General features: G+C 45.8%; 1 protein-coding gene across 1 annotated transcript; it reads right to left on the bottom strand.

Annotated features, from left to right (window-relative positions):
* Nucleotides 1-357: 357 nt before the first annotated feature.
* On the bottom strand, nucleotides 358-22,194 carry T265_11882 (hypothetical protein; the record flags this gene model as incomplete). Its single annotated transcript, XM_009178695.1, has 16 exons — nucleotides 358-722; nucleotides 2,262-2,478; nucleotides 2,552-2,784; nucleotides 3,877-4,102; nucleotides 4,220-4,581; nucleotides 8,415-8,636; nucleotides 9,291-9,563; nucleotides 10,203-10,478; nucleotides 10,993-11,133; nucleotides 11,974-12,117; nucleotides 12,809-13,030; nucleotides 13,207-13,463; nucleotides 16,391-16,673; nucleotides 18,550-18,834; nucleotides 19,260-19,720; nucleotides 22,009-22,194. 16 exons carry the CDS (start codon nucleotides 22,169-22,171, stop codon nucleotides 564-566), a joined length of 3,924 nt encoding a protein of 1,307 aa, XP_009176959.1.
* Between the last annotated feature and the right edge of the window lie 487 nt (nucleotides 22,195-22,681).

Raw genomic sequence — 22,681 nt, forward strand, 5'->3', positions numbered from 1 at the left:
GTTGAAGTCTGGAATTCTTCTGTACCTCCTAGATCGATAGTCTTTAGTGCACTAAGTTAAGTGCCGTGCAGTTCGACGCGTAAAAGCGGTACGATATGCAAACTTGTGTCATAAACAACCAACCTACTGAATCCATCTACATCGAACCCTTCGACATAGAGACAGCTGGACGGATAACGATCGGAGGTAATGTAGTGTCATGGGATGCACGACCAGGCCACATCCGTCTTTGCCTATGCGTGTTAGTGTTTCGTCTTCGAATGTACCAGGGAAGACAATTTCTCGGTACGCAGCCACTAGCCATCGAGTGATCGTAATAAACGTTAACCCACAAATGAATATAGAAAAACACGGGCTGCTGAAGTCACTGTATGGATTCTGCCCACCACGGGATCGCAGAATACAACGCCAGGTATTCACAACTTATACGTGTGAGTAGAAAAAGAATCGTCATCAAAGTGAGAGGAGTCAAGTGAAACTGCGGTGCGCAAAAGGGAACGGGGATGAATAGACAAGGGACGACGAACAAGGCTATGTACTAATGTGGGTGTGCGCGCAGCACATCACAGCACATAATCCAGTTCATGTCGAACAAACGTGTTGTTATCGCTGTCTGGTATGCGAGGAAAGCCATAGACGAGACCGTCCTGTGCTCCGATGTAAATGGTGTTGTAAACTTTCCACATCATGTCGCGTACTTTCCGTGCAGGATGGAACAAACCCTTTGGAAATAACGAGAATGAATACATTGTTGATAACCATGAGATAACTGGCATGATATGGATAAGAAAAACAGAGGTCAATATCTAAAAGAAAGTTTAACATACTATCCAGCGGTATACCTCTGAAACAGCATTCAGTGTTCCTATAGGGAAGTTGTGCTAAAACATATCGTATCAGAAAACCATCGGTGTTATTTCAAGCTATTGCCAGTAGTTGTCGTGAAGGACGTTGACGAAGAATGCAGTTAACCCCCTTAACTTGTTCCTCTAAGCCTTGAATTGAAGAAAATTTTTAGCACTCGTGGGATTATCAGAATTTCTGCTAACTATCTAGAAAGGAGAGCTGAATTACACGAAAATGAATATGTCCAACGTTCGGAAAATTGGATGACTGTGGAGAGCAGGAGACAGAAATCAAGACAGAGGCCGGACCATTGTATCCAGAAATGAGGGTTGGGTTGACGGGGCAATTAGAGTCCACAGAGATGTTTCGACGCTGAATGTGTAGTGGTGCACATTTTTATACGAGGGCTATTGCCAAGTGCTGATGTTGGACGCCATTAATACTACGCTCGGTTGACAAAAGCACCGAACTTGTGTCAAAAACGGCTTAGCGACACAAAAATCCTAAATTTCTAACAAACATGAGTAAGCCTACACGGCGATCGAGAATCGAACACAAGGTCTAAACGCCCCAACAATATTAGTCAGTTTGGAACGCTGTAAATGAGAGTTAACTGGACAACCATCAGGCTCGTAAAACAGGTAGTTCCACTTCGTGTCTGAATGAGGAACATCAGAATCAGACACCTGATTATTTTAAGGAAACATTATGCTTGAGGCTTAACTGAGGGCCTCTAGTTCTTGGCTTCAATACAGACCGGTCCCAACAACTGATTCCGGAAGTGCTCCGTGCACCTAGAAAAACGCCTCCTGTTCTGAAGCGGATTATCACGAATAACCGAACCCCACGCCGACCGACAGTGCGGTAAGCCGATTACCATACTACAGGAGCGAAGCATCAATGTTAAGCGCTGATGTTACGCTGTCAGCGATGATGACTATCCATTCGAAGTCGACAACCGTCAGTAGCAATACGTCGAAGAATAGGAGTCAACTGCTCAAGTTCGGCGTTTGTCGCTCCGCTATTAAGACTCTAACATGACCCTGGGGTCATGTGGTCTGTCGTATACGAACAGATATGGCCTAGCCAATTGTCTCAAGTCACCGAATGTTCTGACCTGCACTGGTGGGTGAGTGTAAAATACCGTAGTGCTTTATGAAGAACGAAAGGTAGTGAGAAATGGAGTGAAATGGGAGATGTATCGAGTGAAGAAAACAAGCATTTTGGTAGCCAATGGTGGAGTATGAAAACAAACGGGGGACCATGAACTGGAAGATGCTTGGAATCGATTGAGAAAGGTTTAGTAGACAAGCAATAAATTTTCCAATTGTTTACCAAACTTATCTGAAACGATGAACCGTGAAGAGCTTGCAGTAAATGACAGAAAACACGTCACAGAAGGAGCCAGCACGTACCTGTAAAGTGTACTGTAGTATTTTGTTCGGACCCAAAGCAACACGAAGACCTTCAATGGCGAACATGAATGCTTGTACAACATGTGGGGAGGTTTCCAAGACGTTGGGCCACACAAGATTGAGTAAATGCACCAGAGCATCTTCGCACCCGAATCCGTAAACCCCAAGAGCCATATGCCCGACGGCAGTCATCGCAGTCTGACGGTGAACCAAGTCTCTGTAGAAGGGAAATTCCGATGGTTAGTGGCTCACTCACTACAGCAAAAAAAGTGCCTCGAAACTCTGCTTACCTGTCCATCAGAGCGTCTTCCAAGAGAGGTGTCACCGCATAGATGTAGTCCTTGCTCATTTCCCCGATATACTCAAACATAAATGCCAAAGACTTGAGTACACCATTCTGAACATTGAGTTCGGGAGTTCGATATTCGTTCATCAAACCTGGAAGCACTGTGAAGGGGCTACAAGTTTCTGCGACAATTGCGATGGCAACCGTAGTGCACACACGATTTTGTCGTTCTTGAACCTAAAAGGGAGAATTACAAACGTCCGCTCAGGTATCTGACAATCGTGAAGCGACAAACACAAACTATGGTTGTTTTCATGCGGGTCAGCGCCGAAGTTTGAGGAGAGTAACAGAAAAACGATACAAGCCCGGCGTGACACAAGTTGAGATCATGGCAAATAGGCTCTGCGATCAGATTACCTCAGGTCCCATCAAGGAGCTCACGACCGATACTTCGGAAACGCAGTTTATCACTGAACATCGGGCATTTGTGTTGGACGATTAATACAGGGCTACAAATCGACTTGTCTGGGTTACGTACTACGCACGCCTACTTATCTCATTCTAGTAGAAAGCACAAAGCGGTAGATGCGAGACAGAAGAACCGTGAATTCATAATAGTGACTGTTGATTTCATGCTGTACGAGTATGTTTACGTATGTGTGCGTGTGTTTGTTCCCATCTGACGAAATGTGCTACATGTGTTGTTCTAACTTTCGGTTCTCATCTATGTGGGACTAGAATAGTGCTTGATGCACACCAGTGTCACCACTTGTAAAACTTAGTATGGTTGTGCAGACCTAACACAACCTCAGAAAGCCTCGAGATTAGGGTTGTCCCTCATTGGGAAGCTCCACAGAGGGGGTGAAAATATCTACAATTGAATCGTGCACTAGTTCGAATGCTGGGGGCTAGATGGCTCAAGTGGCTAGAGTGCGAATTCACTGACTAGAAGGTCGGTGGTTCGAACCCGACCTCTGCCTCTCGATTTCTCCTGTCTAGGCTTGGGCAACCTAGTCCCAGTCCTCGTGCTTCCTTCGGGTTGCATGGCAGCTAGGCACCGAAAGGGTGTTAAAGCTGAACGCATGTTGCCCGATTGGGTGTGGAGATCTGAGCACTGCAGTAAACTGATGCAATAGGGATGTTAGGGATGCTTCCTTCGGGTGGCATGGCAGCTAGGCACCGAAAGGGTGTTAAAGCTGAACGCATGTTGCCCGATTGGGTGTGGAGATCTGAGCACTGCAGTAAACTGATGCAATAGGGATGTTAGGCTGGATTTATCACCTACAAAAAACTGCTTCATAAAAACGCTTGGCCTTTACTATTACTCACCTTCAAGTTGTTCAACAGGGTAGCCAGAACGTCATGAGGACCGATTGCCTTTGCGATGTATCCAAAAGTGTTAACGGTGGCGCGACGGATGGACTTTTTGTGTGCCTTCAGTAACTCAAGAAGCTCGAAACAAATTCTCATCCATTCACGCGAAGATACGTACTCAGATCCTCTATCCGCGATGCGACCCACGAGATCGATGCAGTTCTCCTCGACCTTCTCATGTCTGAAAACACAGATGGACAGAAGATAGCGAAGCAACCGGACAGTGCAATGTGTTCAGATAATGTTATGATTCCATCAAGCGCAAGATAGCCTTGATAAGTAGTTCAGCGGGACGTACCTGTTCTTCAGAATAGGAGTCAACCGTGGAAGCAATTCTTTGATCGGAGGCGTCATTTTAGTCATCCCGATCACATTGACGATCGCCTTCAAAGCACCAAGGATGCTTCCTAGCACTTCTGGGTACTCCTCACCCAGATACTCATAAAGGACCACACCAAGATGGCCCATAAGCTTTTCTTCTTGACAAACTTTCATCACACCAGCTATTCGGCTAATCAGATCAGCTGCTTGTTGCCGGACTTTGGCCGACTTGTTGTTCAAGCGCCACAGAATAGTACCGCAAATCTGAGGAAGATAGGGCTTCACACGTTTCCCAAGGGTCTGCACTATTGTACCAAAGCCAGTCAGCATGACGACATCCTGTTGGGAATTCACACAAAAATGGGAAGTATGGTCAAAATATTTCGATGCGATGAAAATGTGTATCTACCCAACTCTTCACCTATGATAACACAAGCGAACAGAATTTGGTAAAGGACCGGGCAATAGCTACGTGTCCCATGGAAGAGATAAGTTAGCGACCACCATATTCGTAGGTTTCATTACTGATCACACCTAGTATAGGAGCCCCAACTAGTGACTGCTGCTCAAGTAGACATAAGAAATACGGAGATCTGTCACGCGGAGCATCCACTGTAATGGTCACCATTTTACAAGCTCAAGGCTGACTATGCAGCGTGAACTACCAACAATCGTTGATCAGGACGAAATCACTTTCCAGAGCACACTCCTGAATACGGGAAACATATCGTTCTGTTACCCCAAGTAGTTTAGTTCCATGACTTACCACAACTAGTAACCGATTCTTGTTATGGACTGGAATATTAGCAGTCCATACACTAGGATTACAACGGATGTTCACAGCAAATAACTCGGTCCAGCTAAATTTGGGAGGATAGACCCGAGTAGCTTACTGTCGTATCCCAACTACTGGAACTGGTAGTCTGAAAAATTCCGTTATTTCTGCTAACAATATCGCAGGTGAATTGGGTGAATTGTTACGCCTCAGCTCAAACATTGATAGCGTCGTGCTACTAGCCTGTCGACAAGGGGCTCTGTCGTGGCACCTTTTCGGTGTCTAGTTGCCATGCCACCCGTAGGAGGCATGAGTGTCGAGATATTGCAGTTGAGGTGCAGAGGTCTGGTTCGTACCAGGGATATTCTGGTCAATAAGTTCTCGGCTTAGCCAGTGAACCATCTCGGGCTCACTCAGCAAGGGACAATGTACCCGTTGCTGTATGAACAGGACCAGAGGATGGATAACCACACGCCATAAGTCAGCAATGCCTGCACAGCGCTGCACGTATGGCAGGAGCATCGTAGTTCATCATCATCGACAGCATGACATCAGTGTTCAACACCGATGCTTCACGGCCGTACAACCATCGTAGTTGCACTATTGACGTGTACTTGACAAAATGTCCGTGGGTGCTCGAGTTCATACAACTATACCAAATAAGACCTGGAGTCTTTACCTAGACCGGTATACCATAACTTAAAAGCTCCAGGTTTATGCGAACCGTCTGTCTCAAACTCATCCAATCGGTGTTTGGAGACATTCAGATACACGACCAAATAGGTGCCGTTGTATCGTCTTCTGAACCAAGAGTGTCACTATATGTTTCAAGATTGTGAAGGGACTGGAACTTCACCGTGCTGCACTGGGATCAGGTTCACATGTACACAAATCACGTGGTTTCCGAGCAAAATCTGGGTAAAGTTTCGTTTTCACTTTTAACGACGCTACCGTGGATTCAGTAATAAGAACAGAAGGGCTTGATAAACGATCGGTAACAACCTCCCGGTGTGTAACTACCACGCTAACTGAAGGGAGCCCGGCTGTTCAAGTCTAGATTGGAACAGTTGAGATGCCGTTGTCCGGTTCGGACAATAAACTTCCTGGTCAGTAGGCCTCAACCATTGAACTATTTCGAGCTCATGGGAGTTATTTTCGACCTTTTGCTCACGTGGAATTCCAGAGGAACAGTGGTGATTAATGTTTAACCAAATGTATACGCTGCACTGCTTTACTACCTAGAGGTCTTCCTATGTTAATTCCAGTCCAAGTACCAGGGAATCTAGTGGATTCTGGAACTGCTACACACTATCTTTAAAAAAAAACGAGATAACAAAACGGTCAACGGTGCCAAATTCGGACGGTTACAAGAGGACGCGTGCTATGGAAGCTAAAACGATAACGGGATGCAAGATTTGTGACTGGACGAAACTTTGCATATATTTGGTAGGATTATGATTGGAAAGAAAACTGAAAAACTAGCTAGGTACTATTATTGTCGTCGTGTGGGTGCCTGGTTTGATTTTAAAACGTTTTGTCATAGACATCGGAAATTATTTTTGTAGTATTTGACTGGGGCGACGCTTACACCGCTTCATGTAAGGAATAATGAAAAATGGACTGACTCTCAACAAGACAAAACCGAAAGAACGGAAAAGTGGAATTCGGCGGTTCGCAGGGCAGCAAGATCAGTCCGAGCAGCGCAATCGACCTTCTCCGAGTCCAGCGATGGAAAAATCAGGTTCAGTGCGAACAAGGTCCACCAAAAGCGTTGAATACAAGTATGGATGAACATACCTTTGGATGGAAGCGAATCCCCCCTTCGAATGTCTGGTGACAATGTGGGAGCCTCAAAAAGGTGAGAAATGCTACGTATTAGAAATCGCCAAAGTCGGTGACTACCTGCCTTAGAAAAATACCATTGTGTTAGCATACACAGAGATAAGACCTGAGGCCCGACGCGTGGGAGTGTATAGTACAGCTGTCTCAGACTAACGCCGGCAACGTGTCACTGTATTCTGGCACCAATTTTTACGTCTATACAGATCATTGTCTTCCTGCCTGATTTGCACGCAGTTGCACTAGCCGGGTGGCACTTCGGAATAATAGTACTGCATGCCGCAAGTAGACTAACGGCTAAAGCCTAAATCGAGATCGGACTACGAAACACGTTTCTTCTTGACTGAGACCATCGATGACAGGCGGCCCGGTGTACCAAGCCCCTGATCGAGTGCATGGACGGTAAGGCATCAGGGTCAATGCTAGTGATGCTGAACTGATTACAACAGTATTTTACGTCTTTTCGTATCTTAATGGTACAGCACGGTTCATGAGTAAATTAAAGGAGGTCGACATTCAACAAAGCAATACAAAGTTTGCTTCACTGTACCAGGTACCGACAATAGCATGCACCTTGTAAATAACCAGGTTCCCACACTGGTATTATTATTCCTAATGATGGCTTGAGATGCAGAAAGTATCTGAAGTTATCTGATCAAAGCTTACTTATCAACTTTACGGTGGTTGGTCCCAGCCTGAGAATCAACGAACTTTAGGGAAGCACAGACCGGGACATCTAGATCAGGTTCAGAATCCCCTGTTCTAGAATATATTAAATCTGGTTTATTAGGCTGTGAAGTTGAGGACATACTTCCTTGATACTAGCAGGTTCACGCTTTTGTAGTTATCACCAATAGATAACCTTTTCCAGGCATCAAGGCGCAAGTAGTACTTAGTTGGTTCTTGGGACTTAGATCTATGAGCAGGAGTAGGAAGGCGGACTCAAAACATCCAGACGGGGTCCTTCAAGGGACGCTACAATAAGACTACGGTAATGATGCACTGTCTAACGCGGATAGGTTCTACACTACGGTTGCTGGTTGCCACGGTGACAGTCACGTGAGCCTCAAGTTAGGAGGGTGCAAACTATGCACCGGTCCGAAGGGTATGACATGGATAACTGCGGGAAATAAGTATGGAAAAGTTGACCAGGTTACAAGGCCCTAAACATAACTGGTGCCATAGGAAAATCAATAAAACATTAAGGATGAATCCGGGAGCCTGTCAAGCGAAATCCGATTGTTCACATACGCAGAAGACCAGGGAGGGAAAAACCTGAAAGAAGCACGAATGTCCAAGATTAACTATCCGTTAAACATTAGGGTGGTTGAAGTTAGACTGCTCATCCTGTTGGTGTGTATCTAAAAGATAATTTGGAGGTGTCATTTGATCGAGTAATGATCACTTACCGCGGCAGGATCCGCCCTGCGTTAGCCACGTGACTCGTGGCATACAAAGAAACGATAGAGGCGGTGGAGATCACGAGGAAGATACGTACGATGTTCGTACATACACAAACGCGAGCAGAAAAAAGGTCAATGACCCACAAATAGCTCACCTCAGTACTTTGTTCCTGAAACGCATAGAGGATCCCATCGATCAATTGCTCCTCCAGACGAGCGTCAATCTCAGCGCTACCTAAAGCAGACATAACTTTCTCAATGGTCTCCATTACCATCTTCCGGTACTGCTCTGACTCATCTTTAAGGTCATCTACTATGCGTGAGATGATGTCAGCAGCACCGACCTTATTGGCAATCTCGACAGTGGTATCAACCAACTACAAAAAAAGGAAGAATGGATCTATCAGCAAGGTGAAAAACGGTTTGATTATCTGTATGTGCATGGACTTGCTAAAAAGGTAACAAGGTAAAATTGACAAACCGGGAACAACTGAGACTTATCGAACCGGACACACGGTGAGCCCATATAAAATATCCAGAGTTCGTAGAATATAGGAATAGAGACCGCGACACGCTCATTGTTTTCATTCAATTCTTCAGTACTGGGTCACACGGCCACGTGCCCTAACTGACCTCACTCTTGTGTGTTTTGATTATAACACATAACATATAATGAATTTTGTTCTTTGGCACACGTTTGATGCCCATGCATCCAAGGACCGTCGAATCCAGCGGTCCGGTACAAGACACAAGATCTGTGCGACTCCACCGTTAGCGGGTGGACAGGTAGAAATCAGCTTGGGATGGAGGTAAAAGCCTAGATATTGCACTCATAACTTGTTATCATGACACCGGCAACTAACAGTACTGTCATACAACAATGATACAACCATAACCTGCTCTACTGCATGTGAAAGCCTTATTCGACAGCTAACTAGCGCAGCTAACTATAATAACCGTAATAAATCTGGAGTGGGTATGTGGTTCGGCAGTGTCATCGACCAGGAGGTAGGCTAGAACAAAGTACACACCTGACGATAATTCCGGCGATCCAAAGCCATACGTTGTGTCCAGAAAGAGCGGAAAAATGGTGGTAGAATTTCTGCCTTGATGTAATCCGGTTCCACACCATCAGTGGCACAACACTGCTTCACTACCTTAAGCACAATCTTCTTCATCTCTTCGTCCGGGGAAAGAAACTCACGAATAAGGATCAACATGACTTCACGAGTATAGTAGTTTGCGTATTCGGCATCCATCAGCGGAATGAGGTAACCAATAGCCTTCAAGAAGGCAGCTAAGCCCTGGAAAACAAAAAAAGAGCGCAATAAGACTTGAAAACACCATACTACACAAACTTGTTAGCGTTTGTGCGATGAATCAGTAAGGAACGTGACCAGCTAGAGTGTTGAGTCCACTCAATCAATTCAGCTTTTCAGATACGAACAATGTACCGGATTAGTGGCTACAGCTGCTATACCTTCGTTCACTGAGGATAAGGGGAATAGGAAATGGAGGTCACACGTTGGAGGTGATGACCGAATCAGTCCATTGACGTTAAGTGGTTGTCTGTCTGACATGACATGGAATGAGGGAGCTACGCAGTGAAGGCGATAGTTTGGATGTGGGATCACCACTGGTTGTGATATAGCCAATATGTCAGGGTCACTAGCCATCGGTTTGTCCCGTCCTGCGGACCCCATCCAGAGAAATGGCAGTTGCCATAGCGACTGAGCTGACTTATAGGGACTTTCATGCCTCTCGCCAAGTCAATAACATGACCGTCCCTGTGTTGTCATTATTCTTTACATAACTGGACGAAGGGTGCTCTAGGGGGCAAATAGTCCTACGGCTTCTTTAATTTAAACATAAAAACTCAAGAATATTCGGAGAAAAGCACCACTACACCGGGAATATGGTTTGATAGCAGGATAAGGACTCACTTTACCACGATGAGTACGAATACCACGCCATAGAGGTTCCAGCACAGAGTCGAAGGATTCGATACCATAAGGCGTTGCAGCCTCCGCCAAGGCGGCCAGAGCAAGAGCAGTTATAGTCCTGACCTTCTGTTGCTCGTCCACCAAACCATGTTCGATAATTTCAACCAAACTTCGCAGATGAGGTAAAATTGCACAACCCATGAGAATTGCTATTTGTTGAACAATCTTGATTCCGGTGTGTCTGGCTTGCCATGACTTCTTTGACTTACAAACAGCCTAATTTGAAAGAAAATAACAAGAGTTAGGCATTGGAGATTGTAAAAGGAGCAAAACTGGCATTCAACAGTCGATAGGAAGCTATATTGCGTCGATGAGTTGTTAACCACAATCCCGAAGTTCACCTGACCATCAAGTCTTACACGTTATTCCTTTGGTTGATCACGAAGTCTTAGGGAGAATGCTTCGCTGAAGAGCGAGGGTTAGGTGGAGGGAAGGACGTTATAAACTCCACTGGAATTCGATGGCTTATGTTTCAAACAAAGACGCTTTAATTGTTCCCATATATTGATCGACCGCATATAATCCTTTGATTCCCTCACATCGAATGATTTGGGACTAAGTTACCTGCGTTGCACAGAGATGACGTTTCACCACCCCTTAGAGAAAGAGCACTGGTGAAGTACCTGATAAACAAAGGCGTTATAATACACAGTGGAGGAAAATAGACACTGATTTAATAGCTGATTGCTTTACACACGTATCCTACTGACTGAAACGGTCTCCTTATTACCTTTAAAAATGGCAGCAGACTGGGAATCCCGAGGGCAGATGCCACAACTGCGAAGGCCCGAGCGGTGGTATTTCGTACGTACTCGTCCATATTGTCAATATCCGGGCGCATTGTGGAAATCATGGTGGCGAGACCAGCAGCCTGTGTCAAAATTAAAAAAAACGGACTGATTGGTCACATTTGCCGACATAGGACAGATTGCAGTAAGTGCGAAAAGAAATACCTATCCATGAGTGGATTGATTCACTGCCAGCAGATAGCGAAACCATAGGTGGTTATAGTATTCGAAATGAAGATTACGTAACGGACTGTGGAAAAAGTTGGTGGAAAGGCTATGCTTTCAAAGGAAAAAGGTTACAGAACTGGTTATATGGTCCTCACAAAACGGATTTAAGATAATCTGCTGGGTCTACGATTGATGGCCCAGTTCCGAAGGCACTTGTATCATTTCGAGTGCATTGCTGCGTAACCTGAGTTCCTGACAAATTCATATGATATGACTTCGCCCACATTTCAATGAGAAATAACGGACAAACCCGTTTCTCACATAGCCTCTGGATGTGACAAAGCCAGGTGACGTGCAGTAAAGCAGAGCAAGATATACTTCAGGATGAAATGACATAATCAAGTTGGATGGGGTTAAACCATCCAATGCTTCATTCGATCCCTGTGCAGTGTGTTGGATATTGAGGATAGACGTCGTAAGCATCCCTGAATGACCGGAATTTACCACGCTTTCACTTTCCGACAGCGAAATGCGAACACAGTAATACATGTTGAACTAAAACCTGCCTTAGTGCCAGAACATGGTATAGGAGTGAATTCAACGAAGTTAGAGAAAGTTGGAAGCCCTGTGAACTCCACGTATCTCTTGGGCGAGAACAGTGCCGCTGGAGAGCAGCCTATGCTCTTAGCCTGATGAAACATTACAGAAAAGTTCAGATATATGTGAAAACAACAAAGCAGCCTAGCTCAACTCACCTTGGCAAGATTGGAAATGATTTCACGTCCTTCCACGCGAGCATAGTAGTCTTCGTCAATCAACAAGGGTTCAATAACAACTAGGATTTTGTGCACGTACGGTCGCACCAAGTCATCTAATTTGTATAAAATCCTGTCGATAACCTGGGTTAACAGAGAGAATACAAGCGTCTCAGTGAAACAGCAAAACTTATAAATTGGGTCAAACAGAATCCACGAACATAGATGGTCATAAGTGGCTATGCAAAACCAATGCTTGACTAACAAAAAAAGCGATCATGACGATCAACACTTACACGAGGTGCATCATCCAATGCTGGGATATACGATATGCATCCATCTACAATTCCTGTGATTTTGTTATTATTGCCATTACCAACACTAATATCACTACTTTATTAGACCTTTATTATGGTTAACAAGTAGGGGCTCTCTATTGAAGATCTCTTTGAAGGATGGAAACGACTGAGCACAGATAAATACAACACAGTGAAATACACAGCAGTGAGAGAGCCACGCACTTGAAATATGGTTACATTAGAAAGTGCTAAGAAATTAAATGAGAACAAAGAGGAACGCTCTCCGCGGTCATGTGAGCCTTTGACTTAGTAGCGGACTCCACAAGCGAATAGGCCGGTTGCACGAGTAGACGACTCAAAAAGTGAGAATCGGCAAGTCAACTAGAAGGGCCTGTTTGGAAGAGGAAGAGAAACCGAAGTGCGGGTCTCAATTACCTTCATGTGAAATGACTAGGATTTTGAAAGATGGTAAAGTGGCGCGAATTCTAACCAACACATCGTCGAATGTAGTTTTATTATGCACTAGTTAAACGAACCTTGACAAGCAAATGACGCTCTTGATCCTCCAGGGTCGGAGACATCAAAAGCGGTAGGATCTGTTTGAATAGGGGTCCGGCTCCGAACTCCCTCGCTTTGTCGGTAATCTGTCTGAGAGCCGATTTGCGCATTGGAGGGGTACCATTCTTTATCTTGAGCAGGAACGTCATTATCTTGCGTTCTTTGGCCTCTTCAGGTGGGAGACTGTCTTCATCGACATCCTGAAGCCAAAGGAAAGATAAGCTGCAATTCATCAAGGTGGATATAGCATTGTACACGGTTGCGATCACATGGGTTGGAATGAAAAGGTGATGAAACGATAAAAAACCGTGGTCTACGCCTAAAACTACAAGTGATGATAGCGGGTGTTAATATGGCTACAAAAGCAGAATCTCACTTGTAACAGTTTGTCAAAGTATTGCAAATCATCTGGGCGCATCATTGGTAAGTTGGCACCCTTAGGTTGCATGTCACCCAAAGCAGCCGCATTAGCCCCGGTGGCGTTCATGCCAAGACCGGCAGCAGTTCCGATGTCCGGAGTGGCTATGCGGAAACCCATCGGAGTACCGACCATCGGTGTGGGCGTCGCGACAAGGCGATGAGCAGGTGTTCTGATAGGCACGTATCCAGCAGGCGGAGGCATAATTTTGTAACCTGAACAGGCGGAAAGGACACATCTCAAGACATATTTACAGCATACAGGTGCCCAGAACTTACCATCAGAAGACAATTAACCTCTGATTGGTTATTTCACAAAGTGATAAAGAATAACTGACAGACTTGTCAGCACTTAACAATAAAACCCTCTTTCACCATAGATAGCTACGGATGCTTTAGAAACGAACAAGCTTTGGCACCTTATCGGTGTAAACTCCATGCAATATGAAGGGTGGGGAGACATGTGCTAGCATCCAACTCTAGGCAGGAACAATCAAGTCGAGGGTGGATTCGAACGCCACGGTCAGTGACTAAGACAGTAAGCCGTGAGCTATCTAAAACTGTTGCAGTATACCAGCCGGACTGAAGCCGACCGCACTGATAGAGCGCATAAAGAAGATCCCGCACACAAGCGATATAAGCATAAAGTCTAAAAAATGTTATACGTGAGGCAGATTCCATAAGGGAATTTCAGTTCACAGAGCGGTTATGTTAGGAAGCACAAGAAGTGGGGCACCATCATGCTGCCCAAACCTGGGTCTTCAAGGTTTTATGAAACGAACGAGGAAGCAAGAAGCAGGACCCATGTGGAACACGGCCCGACAGTCATTGACTCTTAATGCAGTAACTTCCACTCACATGACGGCGGATGTATCTGGATCACTATTCATCGTGTGCACGAGGCTCCTTGCTTGCGATGTTTTTGGACACCAGGTAGGGCACACTGTCGCCATATAGACATTCGTTACCACAATGCTCCAGGAGACTACTACCAGGGACCGCTGAAGCGTCTTCCAATTTTCAACACCGATGTCTCACGTGTTCCCGATACCGGATGGCGTCAACGAATTCCTAACGAGGTAATTGCGGGAAAGGTGTTTAACTGCAGCATCCTTTCGGTGCCTAACTGCCATGCTACCCGAAGCACGAAGGCCGGGAGGCTACCAGGTTGCCCAAGCTGTTAGGCAGGAATCCTAACAGGAATCCTAACACGGATCCCGCTATACCGCACGTCTTTAGGCACTGCTACGGCCGATAAGCCTGGCCCGCACGAGATTGGCCCAGAATTCGGGATGCTTGCCGGTCCGGCATCAACAAGATATCTGATTGGTCAACAATCTGGACCCAGCGGCCAATCATGACCCAGTATTCGCCAAATGCCGGTTGCCAAAGGCGCATCCAGAACGCGTCAGAACTTCCAGGTTATAACCGCTTACGCTATATATACGAAGCGCTGTACAACTGTTCTTGACTTCGTTTTGGGCATTAATAGACCTTGTGCACCTTTGGTGGTTGTTTTGACGTGAACGCTAGCTTGGGAGGCTCAGACCGAGAACTAAGCTGAGGAAACTACCGTTACTACACAAGCCTAGGCAGGGGGAGTCGATAAACAGAAGTCGCGTTCGAATCGCGGACCCTCCGGTCAGTAAATTCGTGCTCTAACCACTGAGCCATCTCGCCCCCAAGGTATTTGTTCAGGCAACAGGTACTTCGATAGCGGAAAATAGCCAACACCACTGACTGTGACTCGACCATGTGTTGCGCATGTCGAAACAGGGTTTACCGAGACCATCGTTGTTGGTCTATGCCTCCTTACAAAAAACAGGCTGCGAGTTGGACGTATGAGATGACAGAAGGACACCAAGGAGATTACAGAGTCCATGTGCTGTTAATGCGGCCCACCTTCCAAGATGGAGGGCTCCATGACCACCTGAGACTGACTGGAGACATTGCAAGTGGCGGCTGATCGATGCCAGTAGCGTTCGTACCGTCAGTTTTATTCCAGATCGTCTGATTGAAGCCTTTGGAGGTGTAGACACTTTAGAATGCATGCGACAGGCCAGTGCCAGGTCCCCTCCCTCATCCAATATCTTTCTCTTCTTTTCATTCTAATACCCTAAACTGAATTAGGTAAACTTTGAGGTTGTACGGTAATTAAGTGTCAAGGTTCACACACATGCAGTCTCATATTAAGATGGCGACTCGAGTTATTTCCATTGAAACCCTAGCCACCCAGTATCCAGTGCCATCCTTAGCGTTGGTATAACAGGCCTTAATTTTCTTCGGCCAGGCAATGTTGCCGAATGTCCAGTTTACCTGAATTTTGGTGTCTTGACCCACATTCAGACGGACAAAATAGTGATGACAATAATAGTAGTAGTAACAACAATCTTTTAGCTGAAAAACTTCCAGTGTTTAGCTACGACGCCGTCCGAAGGAAGCACGACATTAGTGAATAAGATGGTCCCAGCTGTACTCATGCGTGATTGCGGTGAGCAGTGGTGAACGGTGTCTGCGAAGTGAAGGGTCAGACTTGCCGTCTGATGGTGTGGACACTGCCCACAGATTATGATTGTGGAACTCGTCATTTGACACCGGTATGTGCAACTACAACTAAAATCAACAGGATTTTGGATAAGCCAATCAGAATGATCTACTGAGACTTGATTTAGCTCTGCAGAATCGCATTAGGCTGCTCGCCAAAGCTGTCACGAAGAGAGTGGACCTTACAACTATGTGAATCCATGCACCTCCACAACCCAGTGAGTAATACGCGTGACACGGAGCTGCTTATATCAGGTTGATCGTAAGGTTAAGGTGAAAGCGAACTCCAGTTAGTTAAGGCCAGAATCCTAGTAGGATAACGCGGCGAGGAAATCTTATAAAAACTAATGCGAAAAATTACCAAAGTGCAGAGGAAAAGCCGCTGTTTTGAATTGCAAGAGTAAAGAACGTCGATAAACGCTAGAAGAAATTCAATAGGAAAGCCGTTCTCAAAATGATCCACAGTTAAGGAAGTGCCGTATATTTACTGAACGCAGTGATTTTCAGCAACAATAACGCCAGCGGCGTCCGAATTCCACGTGCCAACGGCCAGAATGCATGCAAGTTTTCAGCAAATACTCGCAACGTATAGAACGTACCTGGAGGTAGCATCTCATCCAGCTCCTCGTCAGTTAGGGGCCTGTTACGTTCATCTATTTCCTTCTGCCAAGCGTAGACCTGCAACTGTTCAGGAGTCATCGGTATACCTGCGCCCGGAAGTGGCATAGAACCAAAACTGGGAGTAGCCATTCCCATAGCACGAGGACCGGTGGGAGTGGTTCCGGAAGGTGTGAAAATATTAGAAGCGCCTGGACCGCTGGGAGTTGCACCTGGAGTTCCAGCCACACTTGCCACACCGGATGGTGTGAAGGCGATTGGTGTCTAAAAGAGATTGGGTTTTCGATTAGGTTAGGTGTTCCCGCACATATCTTGAACAAGAGACTACAAACGACTAAGCAACACCTTTGAATCACACTGTGGGCGATAAAAGCAATTTTTTTAGAGCCACTGATCCCGCCCTTGCTGACTTAAACATGGAAAGACATACTCCAATCTGTGTGACAAAGCCTGTCTGGAAACATCACAAACGAGAGATTCAGTTGGGTTTCAGGTGAGTCCCTTGCAAAGCCAAATTTGCATGAAAATAGTGTATTTCGCTAGGTTTGTCTGTGTTTCTAAAAGTGACCGAATCCCACAAACTACTGGGTTTCCGATACAAGGACCACCAGTACAGGTAGTCGCCATGATGAAACGAATCACAAATTCCTCAAACAGATCACTTGTAGACTTTGCATTAGCCATTCGATTGATCTTAATCACCCACACGAGGCGTTTGGTTTCACGGTGTTAAAAAAAACTCAACACTATCCACGGAAGAGGTCTCTTTTCATGGTCAAACATTCCTGTCCGTTACGGCATTGAGTAGGGTCCTCGTCGAAGAGAAAATACACCTCGAAATAGGCCTACGTGTCATACTGCCCCGTTAGGAGCACGGTGACTCCATTCTCTCTAATGATAAATCACTCAACTGTAATACCCTTTCGGCGGCTAGCTGCCATGCCATCTGAAGAAAGCGCGAGGGTTGAGATGTTGCCAGGTTTCCAGAAAAACTAGACAGAATCGAGATGCCTGGGCTGGGTTCGAAACACATATTTTCCGGTTAGTAAGTTCGCGCGTTACCACCTAGTTATCTCGAGCTCATTCTGACTAACAATCAGGGCGTCTCCAAACGAGATGACATATTTTAAACGAGCACACATTTTTCGTCTCTTCTGAAAGTACAGATGCAAGGAAATTTCAGAAGTTTGCGCATGACTAACCGGAAAAAACCTGAACTTATCTCGATCGATCTCATGGACAGCTGAATCCCTAATGAGTAACTCTTGCAAAGGTTCGGAAACCACATTAGGCGACGCACCATTGGATGGCAGACAGTAGACGCACCACAATTCAAAAAGGAACCGGATGGCCAATATCCCCCTCGATAAAACCTATCCATGCTGCATCAGTCACGCTCAAGAACTAAATAATACTCGCATCATGCAGCCGTGTGCGCATTCAATAGTACAGATCAGCGTTGCCTCAAGAATGTCCACATTTCAGTTCTTTCAAAAGCATTTTTTTCCGTTGTACTAATGCTGTTGATGCAGATAGTGGCGCCTTCCGTTGGAGTGACCTGCAGTTTTACTAATGTTAATCATTCCATCAAGGCCATGTCCTTTTAATCGATTACTGTAATAAGTTAGTAAAATAAGTTACCCGAAAGCGACAAATGGCCCATTGTTTACTTGTCGTCGACCGAATAAGTTCGATTCAACGCCCTAGTTTACCCGGCTTCTGGTTGTAAATAAATGGGAATTGTTGGAGTTCAACGACTTGAAGATCCAAAGCAGCGAGCATGACGGGATCACTCAGAAATGGATACCGTTTGCATGCATGTCCAATTTGAATTGAGTATTTTCAGCTTTTTCTCCTATGAACCGTTCAGCGAGGATAATTTTAAGAGTAGCTTGGTCTGTGCATGTTAGGCGTAAGTTTAGGGTCCACACCAAGGACGTTTCAAAACCAACACATATTTTTTAATATACCGGGTTCACCACATGCAGCAAGAATTGAACTGTTCAGCGATGATAATTTTAAGAGTAGTTTGGTCTGTGCATGTTAAGTGTAAGTTTAGGGTCCACACCAAGGACGTTGCAAAACCTACACATATTTTGTCATATACCGGGTTCACCACATGCAGCAAGAAGTAACTTACGTGTGAAGGTGTACCACCAGGAGTGGCACCGGCTTTCAGTGGTGTTTCATCCCAACGGGAGCGTCGTTTGACGGCAACCGCAGCTGCCGTCGCTGCAGACATTGGGGTGGCGCTAGGTCCATACATAACGGAGGACGGTGTATCCTGAATGGATTCAACACCCCCGGGTGTTCTGTCCGCTCGAGGAGTCTCCGCCCATCCAGCTCCGTGCGCCGGAGTGTCTGCACCGTATCGCTCAGTTCGTGGTGTTTCATCCCAGCGGTTCCGTCTTGCACTAGGAGTGCCCTAAAACGGAGTTGGAACAAGAGATCTACAGCAAACTGACGTTGCGACGCATCATCAGCCGATACATTGGCTTGAAAAGTGTGATTTCCGAGCCGCTTTCCGAAAACGAATAGCCTAACTAATGGCAAAATTATAGGTATAATCATCTCTGAAAAAGCTTCTACCGAATTTGGGGGCTCTAGGACTAACTCCAAAGACAGTTGAGGTACTTTTTTTGTCAAAAACCCCAAGTTCGGGATTTTTATGCGGTTATGAGTCTGTTTTCAAAATCACAGTATTACCACAAATTAAGTTGTCATTACTGATAAACGTGTGTGGTACTTGATTGGGATGCGGAGGAAAGTCCATTGATGGCTGAACAAGTCTAAAGTTAACATAAATCAATATGGCTACACCATTGGAGATGCAAAACATGGTAGACTTACCCCTAAGGCACCGCCTGTGGGCATATCTCTACCAGGAGTGGCAGTACCGGACAGATATGCAGGAGTTTCAGCCCACTGCCTGACACTTTGGCCGGGGGTTGCCGCAGCATCCTTAGGACGGCCTGGGGTCTCTTCCCATTGAGAGCGACTGCCAGGTGTAGCAGCGTTACTGGGTGTCGCCGATGGCCTTGAAGGTGTGACCGAGTCATCTCCCCAGCGTTTCGACGGCGTGGTAGCACTCGGTGTGCTAGCGAGGTCCGACTTAGCCTCTCCGTTTACGTCTGTAGACGACTGATCCCAACGACGCCGTTTTGTTGGAATTGTGTCAGCTACCATCGTTAATTGTCCAGACTTGCTTCTTTCTGCTATTTCTGCTTGTAGAAGTCGCTGTTCCTTATTCAGTTGCTGATTGAGCATAATGTCCTTATAAGTAGTGAGACGATGATCCGGGGTCTGATCACCTGTGGAACAGATAGAGACAGAAAAATTCTAAGTGCTTTGCAGACAGGTGCGTTTAAAAGTCACTAACGTTGGAAATCCAAGCGCAAGAGTGAATACGATCACCCTGGATGCCTTAGCCGGCTCTCAGGCAGTACGTACATGTAGCTTCAGCCTAATCAGTTATTCCAAATGGTTGAGCCGATTCTTTGAAACAAGGCCGACACTATGATCAGGCATTCGAGAGTTCTCACGATGATTCGCTGGGATAGGTCACCCACTATTTCAGATAGGCTAGACAGCCGCAAAGTAAACCAACTCACTCAATGTAGATCCTAAGACTTTCGGGGTGCTGATCGCGCAGTAGCTCCAATGAGCATAAACTACTAGTTTACTGTTTGAACGGCTTCAAGTTTGTGAAGAGTTCGAGAGTATCAAACAGGTACCTCTACTCTCCAAAGACATCCGCGAGAGAAACAACTGAGAGCATAACAGCGGGGAACAACGACGCCTGATGTACATTCTGTCTGAAAGCCTAATCGTAAAGGGACAAAAAATGGACCGAGTGTCATCTTACGGAGACTGGACCTCATAATGGTGAGGCGGTTTACGCATCTCTATGACCCAGTGGATTATACTAAGGTTTCTCTTGACATCCACAGTTCCTCGTAACAGGATGGTCAATGAATGAAGGACTGACATCGTCTGCTGGTCCCCCAGGTTGGAAGTTGGAACAAGTACGGCGCCGGCACAACCGGCTACCTTCCGGGCATGCTTTCGAGCCAAAAGTTCTAGCTGAGAACTCTATTCGCTCTTGTCTAGGTGAGGGCGCACAGCGGGTATCCCAACTCCAGCTTACATTTCGAGCTGCCTATACCTCTGGACATTTATTTGGTCAACTTGGTAACGAGAACAATAGTGTAGCGTAGTGTAAAGGTGTAGCGTCTTTGACCAAGCACGGGAATAGACCACACGCGTACGTCAGTTTGGGTGGACTATACCGACTATATCTAGAATTAATAAGCGTCTTTATGCTTTTATCAAGCCAGAGGCCTGTCAGGCCCTTTGTTTGCACCGCTCTAGATCGGACACGGAAAACGCTATTTTCCGTAAACATCGACTCGACAAATGCAAACAGCACCTCACACCCGTTGTCTTATGCATTCGTCACTGAAAGCCCACAAAAACCAGGAGACCATTGTTCCCAAATAACTACAGACGCCTCAGTTTTGCTGTTCACGTCTCTCAAAAGCCAAACCTGTATGAGGTGCAAGCGGTGGACCGATTGTACCTCAACATATTACAAACCTGGATGCAAACTGCATGCCACACGAGATGTTTATCTGAGAGATATCCAATGCAGCTCCCAAGTGTCTTAACCTGTCCTTTTTTTCATAGCACTTGAATTCGGTAAAGCCACACGAGCATGTTTGTCACGCAAGAACGGTTTGGGAGAAATCCGTGTTGAGCTGGAGATATCAGATTGCAAAACCTGGTGCAGCCGTGATTGCGACAAGCATACGAATGCGTGACAACAGACACGCGAAGTTGCATATACGGCCGCGAATTTCGAAGCTGTTTTTTAGTCGATGCGTTCACCACAGCGCAACTTGCAAACAAATCACGACCGTACGCTGGCAGAGCAAGTCTTGAACACTGATATTATGCTGTCGATGATGAGACGTGGAAGTCTCCAACCAAAAAGTTAAACGCGAGTTGAAACTGGCAATATTTGTCAACTCTGCACTCCAACTCTGACTGCGCCGGGATGCATTCACATTGCCTCTAGAACCCCTGGGTTGACATAAACTGCACAAAACCGTAGTGATCACCCCATGGACAGGCATCCACCGAGTTGGGATTCCCTTCCGAAAACAGGTGTCAATCTACTGAGGATTCAGCCGCTAAATCTTGCGTGTTTATTAGGCAACCGAGGAAGAGCTTTCACGAGTTTCATTTAGTGTCGCGTTTGTTTGTACCCGCGGAACCAAAAAAAGGATCCGGAGGAAACCTCCATATGCGGGCGACAACACTGATGGACAGCAAGCTGAGTTGAAACAGATCAGGTATCAAGGCTTTTCAACTAGTCTGCTAAGAGTAGCTGTTTCAGATTTTACTTCAGATTTTAACTCGATCATAGAGGAGCGGTGACCGTCATCACGGCCCGTTCATTCGCGTGAAAAACTTGATGAAATCGTAAGCACCCTTCAAGATGCTCGACCAACTGTTTTCAAATAATTCAACTGGAGCAACAACGAGTATGTTCGAACGAGAACCCGTTTCACAAAACAATGTGCGTGGCCCCACTTACCGTCAGCGAACGGATCCACTCTAGCAGGGGAAATCATAGCTAGCCGACGCCTTGAGCGATATTCATCCTCACGATCAGCGATCGTTGGACGCCGTAGTTCTCCTAGAACCACAAATAGACGTGTAACCATGATGTGGATGAACTTACCTCCGTCGGTCGCCATATTTCTCGATCGCTACCAAAATAGGCGCCACCTGTGATTTGCAAGCAATTTAAACGAACGGTGAGGTAAACTGGAACCAGTTGATAAGTAAGCTGAGGTTCAGTGAACTCAATATATAAGAACGTTTTCAAGAATCCGAAAACAAGATGACTCAGACCAAAGAAGAGTTTGTTTCCGTATGCAACTCAGTTAGGCGGCCGGCACTGACCTTGAAGTGAATAAGCACTTGGAATCTGCGCCTCATACAAATCCACGGAGTGATACGCAATATGTAGCCAGCGGCTAGACGCACACTGCATTTTTCTGTAGAATCCCTGCGGCCGAAATAAAAAATTTAACGTCAAAATGTTGCACTTCTTTGCACATATGCGTGGACTGAAAACCACCCCAATCTGCCGTCATTTTTTGCGATTTGTTTTATTTTAATCGATTTGAAAATTATTGGCGCGCATTCGCCTTTGAATATGAAAGATAACTTTGTGATATTTGTGCGTTCATCCAGTAATCGAA

This window comes from Opisthorchis viverrini (genome assembly GCF_000715545.1).
Source record: "Opisthorchis viverrini unplaced genomic scaffold opera_v5_624, whole genome shotgun sequence".
Classification (NCBI taxonomy): domain Eukaryota; kingdom Metazoa; phylum Platyhelminthes; class Trematoda; order Opisthorchiida; family Opisthorchiidae; genus Opisthorchis; species Opisthorchis viverrini.